The sequence below is a fragment of the Urtica dioica genome, chromosome 1 (assembly GCF_054948205.1).
Source record: "Urtica dioica subsp. dioica isolate 48M chromosome 1, U.dioica_male_clone48M_v1_H2, whole genome shotgun sequence".
Lineage (NCBI taxonomy): Eukaryota > Viridiplantae > Streptophyta > Magnoliopsida > Rosales > Urticaceae > Urtica > Urtica dioica.
The window spans coordinates 11,364,171-11,382,750 of NC_142756.1; the positions used below are offsets into that span (position 1 = coordinate 11,364,171).

At 37.6% G+C, this 18,580-nt stretch overlaps 1 protein-coding gene across 1 annotated transcript; it reads right to left on the reverse strand.

The window, feature by feature from the left end:
* Positions 1–2,172: 2,172 nt before the first annotated feature.
* LOC149407210 (protein DETOXIFICATION 41-like) lies at positions 2,173–5,936 on the reverse strand. The gene is made up of 8 exons (XM_089619242.1): positions 5,637–5,936; positions 4,199–4,743; positions 3,472–3,558; positions 3,305–3,361; positions 2,965–3,203; positions 2,750–2,868; positions 2,579–2,665; positions 2,173–2,464 (listed from the first exon to the last, which is right to left on the reverse strand). The coding sequence occupies exons 1-8, from the start codon at positions 5,934–5,936 to the stop codon at positions 2,390–2,392; spliced, it is 1,509 nt and encodes a 502-aa protein (XP_089475368.1). The 3' UTR covers positions 2,173–2,389.
* Between the last annotated feature and the right edge of the window lie 12,644 nt (positions 5,937–18,580).

Genomic DNA, 18,580 nt, shown 5'->3' on the forward strand with positions numbered 1-18,580 from the left:
CGACCGAGAGCTGCGTCCAACATTTTATAGGCCCATCATAATGTTTTTGGACAAAAAAAGTTTCCCTTTAATACACATTAAACCCCTTAAATGTGTAAAAACCTTAAGCGATTATGATGTGTTGAAAATTGTACAAAACCGTTCATCCCAGCCTCAATGTCATGGTTAAACCAGCCTATTAAGTGCGCTAATTGATTTAGAAAACAATTTAAAAACCGTCTAAAAAGTTTAGGAAATCCCAACCCAACCTAGTTTGGTTTGGCTCGACTTGGCACGATCGACCGGACGAACGGCGACGTGCGCACGTTTGTGGTTGATATGGACTTCCCTAAGTCATTACCCCTCTACAAAATTAGGTAACCATTGGGAAACCAAACCCTTTTGAACAAATTAGTTATATAAGCTCACACATTTGTTCATTCTCATTCCATGTGAGACTCTCGTAAATCAACCACAATACAAACAATTTCTTTCAGAATTTTGATGTTTTTCAACACACTTTGAGCATCAATTTCTCATTCATCTTAGTTCTAATTTTGGAAAATAAATTACCGATCTTATATCTCTCGCAACGGGGAATAAAAATCTGGTCAAACTTTTCAGTTTCTAAGAGTGGACCCCACTCGAATATTTATCACAAATCAGCCAATAAATTGATAATAAATTCTTCTCTAGTATCAACAAACATACATTTATTCCAACAATATTCAAATTTAAATTATTGCATAGAACGCAAGGAAAAAATGTGAACAAGTAATTTCTTTCGACCAAGCCTCTCTGTCTCTCACACATTTTGGTTGTTACTTTGTTGAGCCAAGTGACTGGAAAATTAGACTTCTACTAATCTTATTCACATAAATTCATAGTTTAATTTTTATGAGAAATCTTCGAGTTATAGTGTTGAATCCAACTCGTGGTTTTTTTTATCATCAAGTGTCCGAGGAAAAATTATTAGAAGATCGGACGAATGAGATTCATACATAGTTAGTAAAATTAATTTTAATCCGAAAAGATCTTAGATGTCATATACTTGTATAATATTATGGTTTTTGTTATGGGTGACTAAAAAAATGTTGAGCTTGTGTTCAACTAAAACACCTCAATATCCTGTTAATTGACAATGTAGCTCGAGTTTGTTCAAGCATATTGCCTAGAAGGAAAATCTCAGTTATACAAGCTCAAATGACCAAGATCGTTAGCGAAAAATCGGTGTTCGACTACTTAGTTAGTTAACAAATAATAACTAAAGTGCTCAGTTGATTGAAGCAACAAGAGTTACTTCGTGAACGAAGCATAACAGAGCATCGAGAGTTACATCGATGACAAAGCACCAAGGGTTACTTCGTGAACGAAGCATAACAGAGCATCGAGTGTTACATCGATGACAAAGCACCAAGGGTTACTTCATACGTGGAGCGTAATAGAGCATCAACGCTTATTTCATAAGCGATTAATCATCCCATCCAAGATGGTGTTAGTTTTTAAAATGTGTGAGTGAGTTTAGAGACTTCGAAATATTCTTTTATTTATACATACCAAAATAACCACATGACTATTGCCATAATATATGTACACGGACATTTTATCATGATTTCGGCCTCCAATCTTGGGTCAGTATTATTATATCCGTAAGGATTTATCACAATCATAATTGTTATTTAAAATGAAATCTTTAAATTTTTTTCATTTAACTTATAGTGAGGTTTATCACAATCACAATCAAGATATAAATTATACGAATGATGACGCTAAGTTCTCTACACGCGAGTATTATTTTTTGTGTATTACTATAGTAAGTCTCTTAACTTATAGTAATTTATTCTTTATTTAATAACATGTGTTTATTTTAGGCTCATGTACAGACTATACACCTAATGATTTAATATGTTACCTCAAAATAATATATATGTTTTCGTACCTATGCTTACATGATTTTTATATTATATTTTCGTTTGGATATAAACCTAACAGTCCACTACCGCTATGTACTATGTAAGAGATTTGAAATTAGGAGCCGTTAATTACCTAGTGTTTTTATATTATAATAAAAAGAAAGGAAATTTAGTAGTACATTTGACAAATGTGCTAAACTTTCGTCTGTTTTGTTTTGTTTGCGTCAAAGGACAAAATGTTTTTTTTTTTAATTATTTTTATTTGATAGGAAAAGGACAAATGTGTTAAGCTTTCGATAATTTAACTCTTTGGAAAACTTTTAACCGGCAAGTAATTTGACATCCACTTTTTGTTGGAGTAAACTTGACAAAAATTTAGGACAACACAAATATTTGACATTGCACGTAAAGATAGACCACTCATAATAAAACTCAAAACTTTAGAATATAATAATATATCCTAAATATATATTTTGATCGGACTAGGTACAGCTCTTCTATACGCCTGATATCAAATCTAAGGTAGCAGTTTCATTTGCAGACTGTTTAACTCGATCAGCGGCTTTTATAACCTGCAAATAGAACCCATATCTCTGATTAGATATTTTGATGTAAGGATATTAATTCAATTAATTACTTCTAGGTTATGATCATCATCCAAGTTACAATGAAATATAGAATATTACCTCAGCGTCCCAATTTGTTCTGGCAGTTAGAATAATCAGAGTTATTGTTTGTAGAGAAACTCCAATAATCATTCCCCACCAAATCCCCTGAGAAAAATAAATTACCAATAATAGTAAAGGGCTTAGAGTCGTGATTAATTTAAATAGAAAATAGTTTGAAGGAAAACTTACAGCAACTCCTAGACTGGTTTTGAAGGCAAGCACACACCCAATTGGTAGACCAACAATGTAATAAGCACTAAGATTAACATAAGCCACAACAGATTGCCAACCACTACCAATTGCCACGCCTGAAAACAAAATGATTCAAAATTAGGAAATAAATCAATAATTTAATCATGAAAAATGTGTTCTTCATTTTTATTTATATATTTATAATTATATACCTGAGAGGATGGGCTGAATTCCGTTAAGGAAAACAGAAATGGCTAGCAATGGAGTCAAATTCGATACCAGCTGGATAAGCGAGGAGCTACTCGTGAATAATTCGCTTAATTGGACTCGAAAGATCAAGACGATCGAACTGAATATTATGCTGATAATTACGCTGTTAGCGTTCACTACTAACACCGAAAATTTTGCGACCTTTGGATTACCAGCCCCGAGCTCGTTACTAATTCGGACACTGCAATTATCATAAGATATCAGATGTTACATTTTATATAAAAATGTATATTAATCAATTAAAACCAAATAATTAATGTGTAATGCTTTTCAATGACTGACCTTGCAGCTTGACTCAGGCCCAACATGAAGCACATGTCCCAGTTCAAGTAGTTCATGCTGTGGTAATTAATTTTCCGTGCCATGTGATAACCGAAAAAAATTAACTTTGGGTAACAATTAATTAATTGGACCACCATGAAAATGACAAATACTTGACATGGACTTACCAAATAGAGATGGAGTCTAAGGCAAGTGTGGGATTTGGGAGTAACCCTGAAATGAGTACTAGTCCTTGGCTGTACCATATCTCTAAGCTACAAATTTTAATACACAACAAATTGTTTGTTAGTACATCCGTATGGTAGGAGTACGGACCACTATTTCTCATTATTAGAAAAAAAAACACCGAAAATTAATTTTTATGTTCATTAATGTACGTTGTTTAAAAAATCATTATTTTTTATGCATAAAATAAATTAGAGTTCATTATTTTTCATGTTCATTAAAGTTGTAATTCAGCTATATTAAGTTGTTGTATTGTGAAATAATGAACTCTAATTTATTTAATGCATCATTAAAATAATGATTTTTTTTAGTGTAAGTTGATAGTCTACAGACTCTACATAAAAAAATGGCTATTAATCTTTAATGCTTACGTATCATCTTTCAAAGCTCATACGCAAATAAAGTAAATTTACCCAAAAATTAAAATACTGGTCCAGCCTAAAAAAAGCTCATGATCGTCCAAGCCAAACGAGCTTAAAATCTTTAATAATACACGAGATAAAGTATTTAATAAGAGTCTATTATCAATAACAGTGCGTACTTAATTATAAAATTTTGTCATATTTAAAATTTCGTCATAACGCGGAACAGAATGTTAAGAGTATTTTTCGTTCATTATTCAAAACATGTAGCGCATATATAAATTCAAAAAAAAAAAAAAAAACATACCATAACATGACAGCGGAGGCGATAGTGAGCTTAAAGTAAGGCCAAATCCCCTTAAAGGCCTTAAACGAGAACCCGGTCCAAGTCTCCCGGCAAGTGGGGCTAAAGAGAATATAGAGAGCATTGACGAGAACGTAAATCCACCACGAGAGACTCAGCGTGAGGGCGGCTCCGAGGAGCCCGTACCCGAGGACGTCCACGACCAGCCACGTCATCAAAATGTGGAGCAAAAAGACTCCGACGGACATGTAGGCGAGCGGGTTGACCACGTTTTGGGCTTGGAGAAACCTCTGCATGGGACAGCTGAGGGCAAAAGCGTAAAGTTGGGCGATGAGGCCTCGCGCGAAGAGCTGGCCTTTCATGGATATGGCCTCGGATTGGCCCATCGCGATCAAGATGGGACCGGAAAACAAATACAAGAATGTGAGTATCGCGGCCCCGCCCAAGTGGATTATTATGGCTCTCTGGCATATGATTCCCATCGCCGAGTATTGTTTGGCTCCGTAGGCTTGCCCGCACACTGTTTGTACCGCGCTTGCCATCCCCAACTGAATAAATTTTAATAATAGTTCCATCACAATTTTTGTATTAATATATTTTTTTTTAATTTTATTTTTAAGATGGATTGAATTAATATGTTTATCTAATAATTATACCTTAGTTAGGAGCCCTGAAAAAAGAAGCGGGAAGTCGTATATAGATGTTTTACAAAAAAATTAGGTAACTGACCAAGTAAAACGTTTGAAATTGTTATAAAACCAGCGTTTCGTAAATCTTTGATAAATAATCATAAAGATGATGTGATATTTTTTATTTGACATTTCATTGAAATAAAAAGGGTGAGGTATTTACGTCAATTTGCACGTGTAAATACATGGACGTGATTATTTATTTAAGATTTATAAAACGTTAGTTATATAACAATGTGAAATTGTAAATATGTCTATATATATACCTCATGGATCCTATGTTTTATTTATCGTGGAAGAAATAAAATAAATAAATAAACTTTTTTGCCACTCCTTACGGTATTCATGTTACAACATAAATCAATATTTATATGATTACGTCGAAGAGTAAATTATTCATGTATGTATATTTTCTCCAACACATATTGAGTTGTGTTTGGTTAACTAGTCATAATTGACTACAAACTGAACGACTAAAGTACTAAAACTACCCTTCATTTTTATTTATTTATTTATTTTTTTGCAGGTGCTAAATAAGCGGAATACTATCATGGACCATTAAAATTTGAGCTATGTAGTCATAATTAATAATGTCATTCAAATGACATTATAGGTACTCAAGAATAAGTTGATAATAACTTGCCATAAAAAAGAAAAAAAAAAAGTTCCTAACAAACTTTAAGTAAAAATGTATATATATAATTTCCTAACACACATATATAGAATCAAGATATGGGTATATATATACGTACCATAATACCGTAGGCGAGGCCTTGGATACCGACGCTGGCAATGGAGGCGGAGGCGAGGTCGTCGGCGCTGAGGTGGCCGCAGAACATGAGAGTGACGAAGGTGAGCATGTAGTTACACTCCGACACTACAATGGAGGCTCCGGAGAGAACCCAAAGCAGCCTCGTCTCCCACGCCGCCACTCTCAACCACCACCGCGCCGCCAAATTCCCCTCCGACAGAACCGCTTCGATCTCCTCCGACGATAACTCAGACAGCCTCGCTGTCTCATCGCCGCCTCCGAGGAGTGAGTATGTAGTCATAATATTATAATTATACACGTGTGTGGGCTTCGGGTATATTTGTTTTCCAAAGCCGGTGGTGTGTTTTTTGCGTATATATAACTGATAAAGTGTTGTTTGTGTTAGGTGAGTCAAACTTTCTGTAGATAGAGACCTATCTAACAGTCGTGGATGACTGGATGGCATATTTAGTTGTTAGTGACAGATTATTAGCTGAGCAAAGAGATGTGGGTGAATCCATTAAAAAAGAAAGAAAAAAAGAGACATGGGTGAATTAACTATTTATTATAGCACGCTTATTGAGAAATATTGGATGGCCTGTGTGTTTTTTTGTGTCGTTCGAGCTGATTAAATTAGCTACTGTGATTGGGGAATGAATTATCTTGATTATATTAAGGGAAAATAACACATATATATCATGTGTTTTAGTGAATTAATGTCGAGTTTAACATTTGATTTTCAAAAATGTCGAGTTCATACATTCTGTTTAACTAAAATGACGAAATTATATCCTGAAATGGATAACAGTATCACAAATCTCTCTTTCATTGATCTTAATTCTTATATAAGAAAAAACGAATCAAATCGAAGTCAGTACCCTAACTTCCAAATTCTTAATTTTGAAATAAAATTAGCCATAAATTGAAATTAAATAATAAAATTCATATCTCCCAATAGATTATTTCATTTCGTGTTCGAATTGCATCTAGGAATCCTTGATTATCTGTTCGAATTTGTGATTTTGATGACTATCAATTGTCGATTTTTACTCATTTTGCATCTTTCTGTGTTTTTCATGACTAAAAGACTGTAGTTTATTTTTTATTTTTTTAAATAAATTACATATATGTCGTGAATGAATAAAGATTATTGGTGTTTATATATAAATATTATAGTAAACGTCAATGAAAAGTCAATAAAAATTCAATTAAAAGAAGATTCGTGCCACTGTTGTCTATTTCAGGGTATAATTTCGTCATGTTAATTAAACAGAGGGTATTAACTCGACATTTTTTTGAAACCAAAGGTTAAACTTGACATTTCGCTAAAACACAATGTATATCTGTGTAATTTTGCTGCCATCTACGCTCAAGATATTGTCCCTATTGAAGACTTAGGCGAGTGGGATTTGCCTGAAGATGCTCATGTAATTAATCCACCAGTTTACAAAATACAAGCTGGAAGGCAAAAAATGAAGAGGTATCGATCAAAGTCCGAGTTATTTCACTCATACCGTCAACGTTGCAGCAAATGTGGAAACCAGGGCCATAACAAGAGGGGATGCAATTATTCAAATGATTAATGATCAATGTTTTTCCCCTGTTTGCACTTTTAATTTTTACTATTTTTATGAAGTATTTTGGATTGTAGACATTTTGACTTGTTTTTCACTTTTCAAGGTTCTATGTTAGCATTTTCCTATATTTGTCATTATCATTTCTGCAGATGCTACATTAATTAAATAAGTTATAATAACTCGTCCAAAATTTAAGGTTATTCTTAGGCTGATATTATATTCAAATGATATGTGTTAATAATTCATTCGCCCAAATTTTTTAGGTTTTCATTTCCGTTTATTGTCAACTATTTCCAGAATGTAAAATGATGTAGCAATTATTAATAAAAAATAGCACTGCTATTTATCAATTGCAACTATTAAAAATGATAATAAAATGAAATATGTTTCAAAGCATTCACCGATGATGTTCAACATGAAATAAAACCATGTTATAACATGGAAACAAACTAATATCGAAGAATGTAAACCAAGTTCCAAAATAAATTTAACAAGGAGATCGAAAGAATAAAACCATTGTACCAAATAACTAAATCAATTTGTTTGCATAATTATTCATATGCCTAGGGAAAAGCTGGGCTGGCTGGGATGATCGGGATGGCTGGTATGATCGGGATGGCTGGGCTCATCGGACTGGCTACTGGGTTCGCCTTTCGTCGGTTTCTTCGGTGGGTTGTCTCCTTGTTCACCACTAGATTTCTTTGTCTTCTTCGGAGATGTGACGTATGGCGTTTTTGTTGCAGCTGATTTCTTGATTTCCCTTCGAGGCCGTTCAGTTACGGTTGGAATGGCAGTTGTGCTTCCTGTTCGCTGTTTTCTCTTCCTCACCAAAGGAACTTCGGGCTCACTTTCTTCATCCACCTGCGTATGATCAATATGATCATTATCATCAAAGTCTCCGATGTTTTCTATAAAAAACATCACATCATCGTTGAGTCTCGTTAATTGGATCGGACTATATAATTTGTCAAGGTTTCCTAATATCGGGGACAATTCCCGTTTATATTCATATTTACAAACAGAATAATCTAAATTAAAACTTTACAGTAATTATTTAAAAAAAATAATACAAAATAATATATCTTACATGTTCTTTGAGTTGTCTTTTGCTGACCCGAGTACGTTTGGTCGGTTTTTTTGGGTGCTACATCACCAGTCATGTCGGCATTGATCTGTTCTAGGAGGCTTAAAGAATCGCTTTGTTGAGGTTCCGGTATGTTTGGGACATCTTGAGTTTTCTCGGGGGCTAGCTGGGATGGAGACTATACACATGAACAAAATTTTATTTACAGTTATTTCCAGAAATTTTCTTTTAAATTTAAAGAGTCTTAAATTACTTACCACTTTTTTGCCTAATCTTTGACTGCTTCTTGTACGACCAGCTGATTCACTGTTTGCATTGACAATAGATGAGGGCGTGAACATTGATGTTGTAGGCTGAATTTCCTGAAATTAAATTTTTACAAATGAATCAATTTGACTTATTTACATTTATTGTAAAAAAATGTTAAACTTACTGAATGCTCATCATTGTTTGTGTTTGACAATTTGTTTACAATGCATGTCCATTACAAATTTAAAAATTAAAAAGTTAATTATATTTTTTATCACTAGTACAAAAAACAGTATTGGGTGCAACTTTTTTCGCACCTAAAAGTCAAAAAGTCGCACCCAATGATACCTTTAGGTGCGGCTTTAGGTGCGACTTTTCCGCACCCGAAAGTCCGCACCTAAAGGTCGTGGGTGCGAAAAGTCGCACCGGATGATCATGACTTTTAGGTGCGACTTTGTAGGTGCGGCTTTTCGCACCCATAAGTCAGAAAAGTGATGCGAAAAAGTCCGCAGGAAGGCCATTTGGTGCGACTTTTCGCACCCAAAGGCCTACCCGCCAAAACTTTTGGGTGCGACTAGTCGCACCCAATGGCCTACCCGCCAAACCTTAGGGTACGACAAGTTGCACCCACTGGCCTTCCCGCCAAACAATGGTCTTCCCGCCATAATTTGGCGGAGAATATTGACCTTTGGGTGCGACTATGGTCACCCAAAGGTCTACCCGCTTCATTTTCGGGTGCGGATAGTCGCACCTGATAGTATTTTTTTAATTTGTTTTTTGTTTTGTTATGCTTATAATTAATTCTATGATTGTAATAAAATAATATGTACTAAATAGTTTATTAATTAGAAAATTCATTAATTAATATTCATAATAAAAATTAACCGTTTTCTTCGATTACAATAATAATTCGATTACAATAATAATTATAATGTACGACAAATAATTGAAAAAATGTTCAATCTTTTTCTTTATCTTTTCCCTTTCCCTTTCCCTTTCCCTTTCCCTTTCCTCGGTTTGTAAACCACTCCTTGAATGTTTTACTCCCTCTTCTGCCAAATCTTCCTCCAGAACTGTTGCTACCTCCTCGTGCACTGCCGCTCGTACGCTCTCGCTGGAACTCTGCTGAAGCTAGCGGCGTCGTCTGAGCATCTGCCATTGAAACTGATGGCGACGTTGTCTGATGCATAGGGTGCATCTGAGGCGGCGGGTGCATTTGAGGCGATGGCGTCGTCTGAGGCATCCGTGGCAACATGCCGGGCGACATCTGTGGCATCGTACATGGCGACATCTGAGGCAAGGGCGAAAACTGCTACGTGAACGCGAACATTTGTCGCTGCATCTCCTCCATCTGATGTTGCGAGGCTCGTCTCATCTCCTCTATAGCGACTTGTTGTGCCGCCAACTGAGCCTGGAGCTCGCCAACCACTGGATCTCGAACGCGCCGCGATGACGAACCTAACGACGAGCTTTGGTCCTGAGCCTGAGCAATAGCCCAAGATGATCTCGAGACCGCTGGACCTATTCCAACATACTAATCTTGACGGTTCCCGAGAATGTCTAGCATCGCGTGCTCCTCGTGGTAAAAGCACTCATTTCTCCAGTAGTCTTATCGTTGTGCAATAGTCGCCGAGAATCGTGCTTGTCACCGTACCATATACATTTGAATAATACAACACGACAGTCGTACCTATAATTCAGCACCATGACGTCTTTCATCCGACCGTAGTAAGTGAAATCATCCACAGGCACACATACACCGCTATTTTGAGTGACTCGTTGATTATCGCGATGATGAGTAATGAACTTCACGCCGTTAACAAAGCACACTACTACAAATACAGTTTTTCGGTGCGGATGACTTTTGGGTGCGACTTTTCGCACCTAAAAGTCGCACCAAAAATTACTTTCGGGTGCGATTTTTCGCACCCAAATGTCACTGAAGAAACCAAAAAATTTCGCTGATTTTTTTTAAATTTGGGTGCGAAAAGTCGCACCCAAAAGATCATCATACATTTGGGTGCGACAAAGTCGCACCCAAAAGTCCAACATCATACCTTTGGGTGCGACAAAGTCGCACCCAAAAGTCCAAAATATTCGGTCTAAAAATTTAGCGGGATTTTGTTTCCTCTTATTTCACTTCTAAAATTTCGTTCCCTCTTTTGCCAAATTCTATGCGATTAGAAGAAGAAGGGAAAGGAAAGAGAAGAAGAGAAAAGAAAAGAAGAAGAAGGGGGCTGAGCGGCCGAGAGAGAGAAAGAGAGATTGAGGGGGAGCGAGATAGCGAGAGAGCGAGACTAAGAAATAGAGCGACCGAGAAAGAGGACGCGCGGCCGACAGCAGCCACCGAGACCGAGCATCACCTCGTGTGCGCGGCCGAGAAGGAGTGAGCGCCGCCGCGAGCACGCCGAGGACGTCGGGAAAAGAGGGAGACGGCGCCGAGGACACTGGATTTCGGGAAGCAAGGTAAAGAAAATCTTCTTCCCCACTTCTTAATTCGGATTCTAGGGTTCGTTTTAGGAATTTGGGGATTTTTTTTATTTTAATTGAGTTTGATGGTTTTGTTATGTTTTAGAATGGATTTCGGTGATGATTCTTGTGGTTATGGATTTGTTCTTGGTTTTGGACAAGTTTGGTTGTGGTTTTGGTTCCGGCCGTGTGATTGAGATTGGTGGTTTTGGGTTTCTTTGGACGAGTTATTGTTATTGTTCATGTGTGTTTGATGTATTTGTTCTTGAAGGATGGTTGCTTAATTTCAAGAATTCTTTTTAGTCTCGCGACCTTGGTTGTGTTTGTGATGTTGGAATATCTGTTGATATGGCTGTGATACTAAACCAAGAATCTGAGAGGTTTGGGTTGATTTTTGGGTCTTGGCCGTGTGATGATGGATTTAAATTGAAATATTGAATCGTTGATGATTTGAGACTGATTTGTTGTGGATTTTGATTGATGAGTGGTTTGGTTTCGGTCACGAGTTTTTGTCGAGTTCTTAGTCTCGGTTTAGGTGGGCGTCATGAGCGGTTTTCTATTGTTTTCTCGTGCTTTAGCCGATTTAGGGATTTAATTGTGGGTGTTCAACTTATTTGGTTTTATTACGGTAGTAAAATATTATTATTAGAATGAATAATTCTAAAAATGAAAATTAGAATTAAAAATAAGTTTTAGCATAATTATTATGCCACGCAGAATTTGTGTTAGTTTAAATCCAGTGACTAGTGATGTAAAGTCTGTTTATTTTCTTGATACGATAATTTTGGAACCTGGAAAATTTGAGGGGTAAAAATATGATTGAAATTTCCCTCACATTTCGGCCTGATCAATAGAGCAAAATCTCTTAGGTCTAGTCTTTGTCGCACAGACTTTTTTTTAATATAGAGTTTGGTTTGGGATTTTTTTTTTTTGCAGGTATTTGTGAGGGATTTTGTGCCGAGCGCGCTGGCGTTCCTGATCAACGGGGAGCCAGAGATAGTGAAGAATTTTCTGCTGAAGACGCTGCAGCTCCAGAGCTGGGAGAAGAATATTCACATTAAAGTGCTGAGAGGAGATCGACGGGAAAAGCGGGAGAGAAGGCTGGAGAAGACGCCGCGAGCACGCCGAGGTTGAGTGAGCGCCGCCGCGAGCACGCCGAGGTTGTTTACTTTTCATTGAATCTAGGTTTTGAATATTGAGCTTGTCCGTGTGAATTCTTGGCCGTGTGAATCGTTTGGCTTTGGTGAAGTTGTGTGATTCATTTTGAGTTTGATTTGGCTGTGAATATAAAACCCATAATCTGAGAATTGTTAGTTTTGAGTTGTGATGTTGAAATTATAGTTTTAGCTTTGTTCGGACTCGTTAATATGGTCGTTAAGCGTTGCATTGTTATGAGTTGTTGTCGAAGGTGAGGCTCGATTTTAGGTGGGCTGAACAAGGCTCGGACCAGCAGCTTTTTATTTTTATAAATAAATTAAGAATCGAAGTCACTTTTAAATCAGGTGACAACTAAAGCGCTGAGATATTGATAAGTGACTTGAAGGGAACCGATAGAAAGCGAGTAGATCTCGTCAGACACGTCAGAGCCACTAGCTTTCATTTCAAAAATCTGGTTATTACGAAACAAAGCATTGGTTAGCACTTGTGTGTTTATAAAAAAAACTACAATATTGTGTTATTACCTTATTCGCAAACCAATCTTTGAATCCCTTTCTATGCTCCGCTTCAATATCGCGAACTCCAGATTCGTTCAGGAAATCCAAATGCTCGCTGTTGTTTAAAACATTGCTTAAACAAAATAAAACAACGAAATAACTTAGAGAAGCATGTGGATCGATTACTTACCCCAAATACGGATCCACTTCAGGACAGTTGGTATAGATGTACCACTCCGCTCCCCAGTTGTCACATTTTTTTTTAAATTCCCAGCGAGACCATCGGAAAATTTGACAGATTTTAAGAACTCAATAAATCGCTGTCCCTGCTCAAGGGTCAAAACATACGACGCTCGCGGTTTGTAATACCCGCCCCCATTTGGTTAAAAGTGCAAAGTGGTCTTGATGCCCAAGTCCATCAAATCAAACCTCGCCTTCTCGGTGTCATAGTTCTTCTTTTCCAAGCTGAGCATCGTCCCGAGAAGATTTTCGCACACGTTCTTCTCTACATGCATCACGTCCATGTTGTGTTTCAACTACGACTCAGACCAGTACGGAAACTCGTAAAAGATGCTTTTCTTGGTCCAATTCAGTTCGCACTCAGCTCGCTTTCGTTTTTTGCCTACAGAGGCAGCGTGTTTGCCAGTAGTCGTGCAAGAAACACCAGCCAACTGAGCGAGTATGTCTTGCGAAGTCAACTTCTCGGGTTTATTTCGTTTCTCGTGCTTATCTTTGTAGTGATCGTTGCTTTTCCTCAATCGGTGATGCCTTTTCAAGAATCGACGATGGTCGTAGTAGACGATCCTGTTTCTGACTTTTAGGGACGGCGTGTCAAAGTTGCACGTAGGGCAAGCGAGATACCCTTGGCCGCTCCATCCCGATAAATACGATCTAGTCGGAAAATCGTTTATCGTCCAGAGTAACGCGACACGCAACCGAAACACTTCATCTTTGGCTCCATCACGAACGCGGACTCCATTCTCCCACAGTTCTTTCAGCTCTTCAACAACAGGCTACAAGAAAACATCCATATCTTTTCCTGGTGAATAAGGCCCCGGGATCAGAAGCGTGAGAATCAGGTACTCTTTCTTCATGCACAACCAAGGAAGCAAGTTGTACGCTGTAAGTGTTGGTGGATCGAGCTCGCATCGGACACGAACGATCACTCCGATGCGACTCGTTTGAGATTATTCCACCATATAACCATATTAATGCGGAAAAATAATTAATTACGCTGATCATAAGCTAATTAAATTATGGTTATAATTATCAAGATCTAGTTATGTTTAATTAATTTAATTCACGAGAGCATATAAGTCAAGCAACCGATATAAGAGTAAACGAGTACTTACATTGATTTTCGGTTCAGCTACAGAACGCTCCAATCCAATCGCGTACTCCTTGCGTCGTCTTGATGAAGGACTCGAGGATGACACATTAGTCTTCCGAAACGTAATCTCCGAGACGAATAAGAAAGATGAGTGGGCACAGTCTTTATCTCACTAGATCACGAAACTAGGTGTTTCGACATCTCTCTCTTATTTTACTAAGAATGGAAACGAATTTCCGAGGGGAGGAGAGGCAGAAGTGCTCGGCCAAGGTAGGCTAGAGAGCACGAAATTTTCAAATAAAATTCCTTAAAATAATTGCTTCTTTTTGCCTTCTCATGAACCCCTATTTATAGTAGTAAAATGAGATATTCATGGAATCTTCCAGAATATTTTATTTCCTTTTATTGTGTTCACACTAGAGGATTTAATCTAGGCCCTTGGATCTCAACAAGTGAATCCTACTTTTTCTCTCATCCATCAGATCAATATCTATGAGATATTATTCTTTTATTTAAATAGAGAATAATTTATTTAGTGAGATAATAAAGGAGAATATATTATTCTCCTAAATATTCTCCTAAATACTTTCCTTTAAATAAGGAGAAAATATAGGACAATATCTTAATTTTTTTTCTCTCTCCTTTATTTAAACAACTAAAGAGAAAATATTGGTAAATACCAATATTATAAAATTCGAATTTTAGGCACACGGCCACGAGGGAATTTGCGCAAACCCTAGTGCCAAAAATTCCCAAATCCGATTTTCATATTTTGTGCAAGGCCCAATTGCTTGAAACCCAATTAATTATTTATTTACTTGGTCCAACAACAAACAAATAATTAATAATTGTTTATTTACTTGATCAAACAATAAATAAACAATTCTACCATAAATATTTATTTAATTATGCGAATACCCATTTTCCAGAATTAATGCTGTCAATCACAATTACAACAAGTGAGATTAATAATGATAAACATTATTATACGAAAGTTCTTATCCGCCTTTATCAGAGCCGAATCGGGGACTATGGACCTAGTAATAGGAGCTTAACAAATCCGATGAAAAAGATGAAATAGTCATTTCTCTTTTGTCCATCGATTCGTCTAATCTTGGTCAAATACTCCACCTTGTAACTCAAGACTGAACTCTCCTTTATACTAGAATTATATTTACTCATCGTGACGAGTGTCCACTGATATAGTCAGTTCGTGATCAAGATCCTCCAGGTTCAACCCGTGTCAAGAGAAGTCAATTTTTCCGTTATACTTCTCTTGATACATATCAGTCCTAAGCGTTGTTGCTTCCCCAGCGAAAGATTCTTTCGAACGTTACTTACTTCGAAAGTGCTAGCAATCTATCGGTTCTGGAATCAACCCTTAGGTGAGAGAACATTAACCTTCTTTCAGGAAGGCTGGATTCCGTATCTGTAAATCATTTCCCACTCGAATTATGCTCTGAGAAAACTCCCAAGACATAAGCTGTGATTAGCATGAATAGCCTTTTAGCGAATGAGTCAAAGAGCTCAGTAACATAACCCAGTGTCCATGATCACTTCAGGATTTAGATCAAGTCTCACTGTGACCATCATAGTGGCCTCGATTAGTGTGTCGTAACGGTCCTTAAACGACACATCTACACCAAGACCTGTCCAAGTCGTACACTTACCACAAGTGTAGAATGCTCCCACATAGTGATCAGCCTTCACCTATGTGTTCCACATATATGACTTTAGATATAGCTTTCCAAGCGTATATCAGTCATCGACCTCGGTTTAGCTCACCGCCCGAACTCAGGTGCCCAACACGTGACTCAGTTTAATACGGAGGCTATGGAAGATAGTTGTTATTGATTTTAATTGTTTAGAACTCAACCCACTAATCATATAATGCTAATAAAGTAATCTTATTATCGAATTTAGTAATCATTTATTCATTATATTCAAGTGGGCAATATTCCCAATAGTAAGTACTACAGGCCATATGCTGTACGATAGGTTCATATCCCCAAACGGGTTGAATCCATCCGCAGCTAGCCCAAGCCGCACGTTCCGAGGCTCTTCAGCAAAGCCTGGGTATCTCTCGTCCAAATTCTTCCACGCTGTACCATCCGTAGGATGTCGTAGAATGCCAGCTTCCCTGACGCGATCTCTTTCGTGCCACTGCATCTGAAGCGCCGTGTGTCGAGATGCGTACAGTCGCTTCAATCGATCTTTCAAGGGAAAATATCGCAATATCTTCTGCGGTATCTTCTTACTAGTTGGCTTCCATCTACTCTCGTTACATATCGGGCACACGTCGACGTTCGCGAGATGTTTTCGGAATAGGACACAGTCATTAATGCACGCGTCGATCATCTCGTATCCCATGCCGAAACGCTTCAACTTTGCTTTTGCGTCGTAGTGCTTCTCCGGTATTCGATTACCGGCTGGATGAGACTTCCTCAAGAGCTGCAGCAGTTCTGTGAACGACTTGTTCGTCCAATGGTTCGTGACTTTAAGGTGCATCAACTGAACCAAGAATGACAAAGACGAAAACTCCTTGCATCCAGGGTACAATTCTGCTTCAAACTCGGCGAACAAGTCTTCCACTTGCTCCTCCGCACGCACCTCGCTCGGAGCCGGCTCGGTAACACCGTCGAAATCCTCGTGATCTCTTATATCCTCCACAACAGCATGTATTCCTCCTACTCCTCTCTGGGCTGTTTCTCCGATGGGGACTTCTTCAAGATGACAGACGAAACGCACGACCTCGCCATGATGATACCATTCTGTGTAGCCCGGGGTAAACCCTTTGTTTATCAGATGATGCCTTACAACCCCAATGTCGTGCCATCTCACGTTGTTGCAAGACTTGCATGGACATCGATATTCGCCATTATCGTTCGGAAATCTTCTTGCAGCTCGGATAAATTCATTAACTCCGATTTTATACTGCAAGGACAACCGATTGTTCTCGGTGATCCAATCTCTACTTGGATTGGACATTGATTTCGCTAAACGAAAGAGAAAATTAACAATTATTAAGAATTGTTGCTAAGGGACGAAGACGACTGAAAACGATTACTTATGTTGGCGCTGATACCCAATAGTGCGGCTTAAGAGTTATTGCTAAGGGACGAAGAACTATAAAGGTGAAATTATGAATTTTATGTTATCTGAAGTCGAATTGAAAAAATTAGGGTTTTTAGAATAATTGGTTGGAAACTCTACCGAAATTTCGGCAGAATTTTCCCTATAATTCTAACAAACCAAAAACCTGCAAACTCATTTAAAAAACATATACAAATCATCCAAAATTATCCTCATAATCAACTAAACTCTAAATCGAACCTCTGTGGCTCGATTACAACAAAAATTCAATAATATCAACTCATTTATAAAAAATATGTAAACTAAAACTAAATTATACAATAACTCAACTAAATTCAATTTCATGATTAACAATTGAACAAATAACTTAAATTATATTATATTAACTTAAAAAATTACTAACTAAATTAATTTCAACTAGATAAAACATTTTACCAATTTTACTAATTATATCAAATTAATTTCAATTACATGATTAACAATTTTAATAATTATATCAAATTAATTTCAATTACATTAACAATTTTACCAATTTTACTAATTATATCAAATTAATTTCAATTACATAATTAAATTTTTTTATAATTATATCAAATTAATTTCAATTACATAATTAACAATTTTATCAATTTTAGTTATTATATCATATTTAAGATTTACAATTATCAAACTAACTACATTATTAATACGCATATACATATAAAACTAAAGTATTTAATTACCTAACTAATTAACTACTAGACTAATTATACTAATTACAATTAATCTAAAGTAATTAAAAACACATAATTAAAAGGGCTGCGAGAGGCTAACCTGTAGGCGGGGCTTGAGCACGGCGAGGCTGCGAGAGGCAGGAGGGCACGGCGGTGCTGCGACGGAGCCCGAGAGTTCCACGACAGTTCGTGGGCGTCGCTGCCTGGCTTTAGCCAAACCAACTGAAACAAAAAGAAAAAAAATACACATACGCACTGAGTTTCGAAATCAACTTGCAGACTAAAAAAAACCAACAGAAAAAGGAAAAAAAAACTACAGTTTTGAAATCGCCGAGCCCGAGCCGAAGCCGAACACGAGGAGGCCGACGACGGAGATGAAGCGGGTCCCGAGCGCGGAGAGGGGAGAGATGAAGCGGGTCCCGAGCGCAGAGAGCTCGACCGAAGAAGAAGGACCTGTCGGTGGTGGTCGCTCGCCGCGGGAGCAGAGGCCGGGAAGGGTACCCGTCGGTGGTGGTCGGAGAGAGACGGTGGACTGGTGGTGGTGGTAGGAGAGAACTCGGAGAGAGGGTCGGAATGTGAGAGAGAGATAGAGACAGGCTCGGTTTATATGAATGAAAATCGCATAGAAAATTTCTTTTATATCCTGACCTAGAATTTGGGTGCGACTTTGTCACACCCAATGAATCTTGTGGGTGCGACAAAGTCGCACCCAATGACCTGTGCACGGACTTTTGGGTGCGACAAAGTCGCACCCAATGATATTTGTAAAAAGAGG